This window comes from Gopherus evgoodei, chromosome 21 (genome assembly GCF_007399415.2).
Source record: "Gopherus evgoodei ecotype Sinaloan lineage chromosome 21, rGopEvg1_v1.p, whole genome shotgun sequence".
Classification (NCBI taxonomy): domain Eukaryota; kingdom Metazoa; phylum Chordata; order Testudines; family Testudinidae; genus Gopherus; species Gopherus evgoodei.
This window is the reverse complement of record NC_044342.1, coordinates 6,619,628-6,627,281: the sequence shown is the minus strand read 5'-3', so window position 1 is coordinate 6,627,281 and position 7,654 is coordinate 6,619,628. Positions and strand designations below refer to the sequence as shown.

Here is a 7,654-nt window from a genome sequence, read left to right as displayed (position 1 = left end):
GAAGATGCACATTCTGAAAACCAGGTGCCCTTAACATATTTCAGGCAGAACAAACAAAACCTCTGGTCCCTTCTGGATATCTTGACCGTGGGATGGAGACACAATCCTGAATGTCTAGAGTAAAAAGAAAAAAAAAGATACAGTAACTCCTCACTTAACGTTGTCCTGGTTAACGTTGTTTTATGGTTACATTGCTGACCAATTAGAGAACATGGTAGTTTAAAGTTGCACAATGCTCCCTTATAACTTGTTTGGCAGCTGCCTGCCTGGTTTGTCCAAGACTTACAAAAAGAGCAACCAGTTGAAGCTAGCTGATGGGGGCTTGGACCCAGGGTGGACTGTCAGCCCCTAATCAGCTCCGCGCTCCCCTAAGTTCCCTGTGTGGCATCCATCCAGCAGGCTATTAATTGCAGGGCAGTTCAGCTTTCCCTCCCCGCACAGCCGTGTGCTGTTCCCACCCTCTGCCTTGGAGCTGCTGCCGGGAGCCTCCTGCCTGGGGAGGAAGGGTGGTGCTAATGTCAGGGTGTCCTCCCCCTACTCCTGCCCCCTGCTCCTATACCTTATCTCCACAGAGTGAGGGGGGGCACTGACACAACAGGGCTCAGGACACAAGGAACTTGCTGGCAGCACCTGCTGTTTCAGTGTACTGCTCTACTTAAAAATGCAGTATACTTAGAGTGGGGTCAGCGTACTTAAAGGGGCAAGGCATGTCTGTCTCATACACATGGTGTGTGTCTCTGCCTCTCTCTGCCATGCTGTCTCCCCTCCCTCCATTGTGTTACCTTGTAGAGTGTGAGGCTACACTAACAATATGTTAAAACCTGAGCGCTCAACCAAGTGCTAGTTCATCATTTAGCAGTAAAGCATTCCCTGGGAAATATCTCACCCTCTTCCACCCTCTGACTTCACCACCTCAACCAAGCTTTACAGTCATCATTTCTGTGTACAGTATTCAATTGTTTGTTCAAAACTTCTACTGTGTGTGTATATATATAGTCTTTTGTCTGGCAAAAAAAAAATGTCCCTGGAACCTAACACCCCTCTCTCCCCCATTTACATTAATTCTTACGGGGAAGTTGGATTTGCTTAACATTGTTTCACTTAAAGTAGCATTTTTCAGGAACATATCTACAATGTTAAGTGAGGAGTTACTATAAAGGCAAAATGCAGGAAAGGGCTAACATAAATTTGTCTGGGTTTTCTAAAAGATCTACTCTAGTTCAAAGAGGAGTGGCTTCCGGGAAGTTCTATGCCTGTATGTCCAGACTGCACATGATTTCATGTCCAGGTGTTGTAAGCAATGCAGTCTGGATGCTCAAGTGCAGGCATGGAAACACTGAGTCCACAAGCCCAGGTCCTGCATCCCCAGGTTTACAATGCAGTGCAGATATATCTTATGACCTGCAAGGTCAGACTGCTTGATAGTGGTCAGTATTAAATGCTCCTGAGGAAGCAGAGGAATTATATAACACATTTCTTCATTATCCCAAACAGGTATTCATCACTTTAAACCCTGAAACGAAAGTATTTATTTCTCTTATGAAACTATAGATGATCGAATGTACTTGGGCATATTCTGATGATTCAAATAAAAATCCAGGTCTTGTGTTGACGTTAAGGCTGGTCCAAAGATTTACATCCAAAATTTTCTAGAACAGAAAACTGAGCTTTCTCCAAAAAAATCTGCTTTCCTGCAAAAGTCTTTCATTTTTACTTGGAACAACAAAAACACAAAATAAGAGAGAACATTTTCAGGCAAAAACAGAAAATGTTTTGGTTTGAGGTTGAAAAATGTTCAGTAATTTTCAGCCAATTCATTTCCCAAAGCAAAAATAACTGACAATAAATATTTTTTAAAAAAAATTTGGAAGTTTTAACTTTTTCTCAACTGAAAAACAGTATTTCCTTGGGAGAAAATGTCTGTTGACATTGTGAGGGAAGGGACACTGTTCAAAACATTCCTCCAATCTTCTTTAGTATGACAGTTCTCATGTTCCATTTTGTAATGCCAAAGTATAATTATGATCAACACATCACAAATAGTGAAGAGAGAAATCAGTGTATTAAAAGAGAGAGATAGGGAGATAAAGGAAGAGATCAGGATCAAGAGGTCAACTCAAAAGCTTAGAAAGATTGTGTCCAATCTTTCTTTAAAAAATGGATGACATTAAGGGTTATTAGTATATAATGATAAATGTCTATCTCCTGAAACAATAAAAAAGAAAATAAAACCCAAACATGATCATAAGTGAAATACCAGCCTAGGAGATTGTTTATTCTGTAAAATATTAGGAGTTTAGGGTACAATTGAGTATAAAAAAATGTGAAGCTATCAGAGTTCTTTCAGGGGTACAGATCGTTAGAGAATTTGTTTGATCTCTTCTTGGAGAAGGTGGGGAACTAGAATATGCACGATTCAAAGCAGAAGGTCAGATGATGCATAAGCACTATGTACACATCACCACAAGGGGAAATGAGGGACTAATCATTTGCGCAATGAAATAGATGAAGTATATTGAAAAGTACCCTGATGTTCTTCAACTGCCAGTTCAGTTTGTTTTCTCTTTCAAAGGTAGAACCTATGGCAGACATGGAACTAGGAAATGAAACGGCCTTCAAGGAATTCATCCTCCTGGGATTTGGAAATCTCCCTGAACTGAAGCGCTTTCTCTTCCTGCTCTTTCTACTGATCTACATTGTGACCCTGGCTGAGAACATCCTCATTTCAGCATTAGTTGTGGCTGATCAGCACCTTCATACTCCCATGTACTTCTTCCTGGGGATTTTGTCCTGCTTGGAGATCTGCTACACCTCAACCATCCTGCCCAGGGAACTGGTCAGTCTCCTGACTGGCGACAGAACCATTTCTGTTCGTGGTTGTTTTGTACAGTATTATTTCTTTAGTAGCCTTGCAGCTGCAGAATGTTACCTCTTATCTGTGATGTCTTATGATCGGTATTTAGCGATATGTAAACCACTGCATTATGGAACTGTTATGAATAGCAAGTTTTGCTTTCAGTTAGCAGCAGGGTCTTGTATCATTGCCTTTGTGGTTGTTACCATATTAATATGTTTAATGTCACAATTAACTTTTTGTGGCCCCAGTAAAATTGACCATTTCTTTTGTGACTTCATCCCAGTGGTCCAACTGTCCTGCGGTGATACCTACTTGATAGAACTTGTTGCTTTCTGTTTTGCTTCCATAGATATCTTTCCCCCATTTTTATTAACCCTGACATCCTATATCTATATCATAGCCAGTATCATAAGAATCCCATCCAGTACTGGGAAGCAAAGGGCATTTTCCACCTGCTCCTCTCACCTGATTGTTGTTACAACCTTCTACGGGACCCTAATCATGGTGTATGTCGTACCAAAAACACATGCACTGAGAAACCTGAACAAAGTGTTCTCTCTCTTCTACACAGTCCTGACTCCAATGGTCAACCCCCTCATCTACAGCCTGAGAAACAAAGAGTTCAAGGAGGCTTTGAGGAAATCTCTCAATAGATTTGTGGCTTTTGTGAGAATTTGGTGACATTGAGCTAACTCACTTAGGTTATGCTAAAAGGTGATGCCCTGAGGTGTGTTTTTGAGTCACTTGATGTCTTGTTCCCTGTCATAAGCCTGGCCATTTTGGTTCACTCTTAAGAAACCACTGAAATCAAAGCCATCTGTGTCTACAGTTTTCATTTGTTCATAGATCCATATACTTAAAAGCCAGAGGAACCACTATGAGCATTTAATCTAACCTCCCACATAAAACAGGCCAGAGAGTCTCGCTCAATGACCCCTGCATCCCAAGAAACTGCGGTGCAACTAGAGCATGTGTCCGGAGTTGTTCTGCAATAATGTAATAATGTTGTATGTTCCTGGTTACTGAGACTGTTTTCTGTATGACACTATGGAGTTAACTCAACAGACAACTGTCTGAAAAAAAAAATACAGGCAGGAAGGAAAAGATAAGCCACCTTCCCACAAATCTGGGCCTTAAGGGACAATGCTAAAGTTATTAACTTTGATGACTTTGGCTTGATCTCCTACTGAGCCTACAGGACTGGTTTGAGACAGCTCAAAGGCCTGGGAAAATAGAAGATCGAAAGAACTGCAGCAGGTCCTAAGGATTCCTCTATCAGTAGTGGGTAGTAATTTAAGGGGAATCAGAGTAATATACATAACAGTACAGTGGGGACATCTAAAGAAGCTAAGCATTCCTAGGTCAACAGCAGGGCTGGTAGGGCTTTAGAAAAGACACACGTTCATATAGCGTACATCCCATTGATTTACAATAGGACTTAAGCACATAAATCACTTTGGTGTTTTGAACATTTTATCCATAATCTATATCATTATTGTATTTAGACATTGGCATTCTACATACGTCAGCTTCCCAGAAGCTACCATTTTGTGTGGGATGCTTCTCTGAAAGCATTTTCTTCTTGTCATCTCTATCCCTGAAGGAAATTGGTTTGTTTGCTTCAGCTCCTGAGGATGAATAAGGTTATGTCTATATTTCTAACTACAAAACAATGAAGACAATTGTTCTTCCCAGCTAACCACATAGACATACCTAAATCTAAAACACGTTAACAATGTTGTGCATCCAAAGCTTTGCTAGCAAGAATCCCCACTGATCCTTATTTGCGCCTTCAAAATTGCACTGTTTTTCAAACCAATAATTCACAAAATACTATGTGGGGAAAACATGAAATATAGTGATGAATCATGATTTTAATTCTTGGAAGGATATTTGTCTGTGTTATAAAGGGTGGATGGAATGGAAATGAAATAGTATGTACAATGTCACTGATACAGGCTGGATTCTGACCTTAGTTAGACTGATGGAAACAGAAAGGAAAGGCTTTGACTTCAGAGATCCATATTCAGGTTGACTTGAGATCAGAATCTGATCCTACATGCACTTAAGTTAATGAGATGGCTGATCCTTCCCCATCCCTCACCCACCAATGACCTCCCATGTCTTACAGATGATGTTCCTGTTAATACACACCAGTATAATATTAGCCTTTTTTTTTAGTTGCATCACATATTTGGCTCATATTCAGTTTGTGATCCAGGACAACCCATAGCTCCTTTACAGCAATGTCACCACCTAGCCAGTTATTACCCATTTTCTAGTCATGCATTTGATTTTACCATCTTAAGTGCCCTAATTTGCACTAGTCTTCACTGAATTTCCCCTCAGTGATTTCAGAGCAGTTCTCCAATTGCTCAAGATGATGTGAATTTTAATCCTGTCCTCCAAAGCCCTGCTACCCCTAACAGCCTGGGGTCATCCACAGATTTTATAAGCATCATCTCTGCTCCCTCATCTGAGATGTAAATGAAACGACTGAATAGTCCCGACCTTGTAAAGATCCCCAGAGCATCCCTTGACATGTCCTCCCTGTTTGACGGTGCAGCATTGATAGCTGCATTTAAATACCAGTTGTGCACTGGAATTTCATCCAGACTGTATTGCCCTATTTTTTTTGTACTACCATGAGGAATGGGGCCACATGGGACAAAACATGGGGGTCTGCATATCATGGCTTTAGGGACGATCCTGCTCTGGAGGAGACGGATAGGGGGTAGGACTACATGTGTTGGGGTGTATGGAACTGTAATTTCTTTCTACAGCTTTTAGCCAGTTTTTCTGCTTCTCTCTCCTTCTTCTAGACCCCCTTAAAAGTACAGCCTTCTCCTCCCCACCCCTTCCCACTTGTCCCAGTGCAGTACAGCCGCCCTTTCCCACCCCACCTTCTGCTACCCCTAGGGCCCCTAGTGCCCATTATACAGTATAGCCATCCCTTCCCCATCCCTACCCTCTGCTGCCCCTAGAACCCATTATAAAGTACAGCCGCCCCTTCCCAGCTCCCACTCTCTGCTACCCCACTGCCCATTATACAGTACAGCCGCCCCTTCCCCACCCCCACCCTCTGCTGCCCCCTAGTGCCTATTATACAGTACAGCCGCCCCTTCCCCACCCTCTGCTGCCCCTAGTGCCCGTTACACAGTATAGCTGCCCCTTCTCCACCATTACTCTCTGTTGCTCCCTATTAACCATTCCACGATAATAATTTAGGTGAGTCCAAGCTGTCAAACTTTTTCATGCACTCAGACAAACTTTTCCAAAACATTTCACACCCCTCTTGGCATGCCCCCCTGGCCAATCAGTGCTAAGGTTGTGGCATAAATCCCACCCGAAGCATGTGTTGGGAGGTACAGGCAGGCCTTCTGGTGGCAATTTTTCCTCTCCCCTAGGCCAATCAACACTGAGATGGGTCCAGGCATCACACCCCTCAACATATACCAAGACCTCTCCCCAAAAGCCAAGCCCCTTAGGTGTATGTTTTTATATCTTACCTAAACCATCCTGGACCACTCGCCCTAATCCCCACTGAGAAGCAGTGAATCAAAAACATTTGTGCAGAAAATCCCATTGCAGAACCAGGCCAACCTGATATGGGGTTAACAAATTATTCCATAACTGTCACATCCAGCATGTGTTTCCAACTCTCCTAACTTTCACTCCCATGATTTGGTCATTGGGCCAGGCTCTGTCCAGTGGGCAGTAAATTCAAAGCATGTGATATTGGTCCCATTGAAGTCAAAACCAAGACACAACTTCACCTGTCAATTTTAACAGTAGAGAAGAGTCTTACGAGGATGTAGAATTTCACTAAGTGATTCCTACGTCAAACATCTGGGTGAGTATATCTGTGAGGAGATCTCTCATCTTGCAATAACTTTCCTACTAACAGCTAGATTTGGCTAAGGATTTGATGCTTGCATTTCCCGACCTCAAAGCAAGAGCCTTGTATTTAGATCAGTGGTTTTCAACCTTTTTTTTTTCATTTACACACCCCTAAAATGGTCGAATGGAGGTGTGACTCCTTTTGAAAATCTTAGACATAGTCTGTGGACACCCAGGAGTCCACGGACCACAGGTTGAAAACCACTGATTTAGACTATCATGCCACATGCCGAATGCTTGCTGAAGTATATGCTGGCTTGAGCTGGTGAATTGTAATGTGCAGAATGGAGGGAAGATTTTATGTTTGTGCTGAGTGTGTCATTTTGTTTTGCTTGTTGACCTTTTTCAGTCTTGATTTCTCTGCTGCCACAACTGATGTCTGAAAATTAATGCACATAACTGCAGATATTATGAGAATTGCATTAACTGAAAGGAAAGACAGACAGACAACACATACGTGATATACTTGTCTTTGTTTTTGTTTCATTATAATGGAAATATTAGTCAAATATTAAAATGCTACATAGACAAGCACCATGGACATCCATCAGGTAAATGATCTTTTCATTGAGTTTTATATTTTAGCACCTTCAGCCCTAAAATGGATCCTATCTGTCGTAATCTTGGTCAGATTTATTTAGTCTGTTTCAGATCCTCCACATAATGGGGCTCATTATTTAGCCTCCTCTACACCCTGAGACCCCTCACTACCCCTCACAGACCACTCCATGTACCTTACATGTGAAAAGAGAAGCAAACAACTGCCCTAAAGTTGATGCAGCTGTCTGAGAACTCAGTACATCTTAACATTCTCTTATGGTGGGACCAGATGGTTTGAGTATTGATCAGCCTAGATGCAGCCCAACCAGACTATTTAAAACATAGGGATTAATTCTC

The 7,654-nt window shown here is 42.0% G+C and overlaps 1 protein-coding gene across 1 annotated transcript; it reads left to right on the top strand.

Annotated features, from left to right (window-relative positions):
• Positions 1-2,581: 2,581 nt before the first annotated feature.
• Positions 2,582-3,538, top strand: LOC115637827 (olfactory receptor 6N1-like). The gene has a single exon (XM_030539446.1). The coding sequence runs from the start codon at positions 2,582-2,584 to the stop codon at positions 3,536-3,538; it is 957 nt and encodes a 318-aa protein (XP_030395306.1).
• The last annotated feature ends 4,116 nt before the right edge of the window (positions 3,539-7,654 follow it).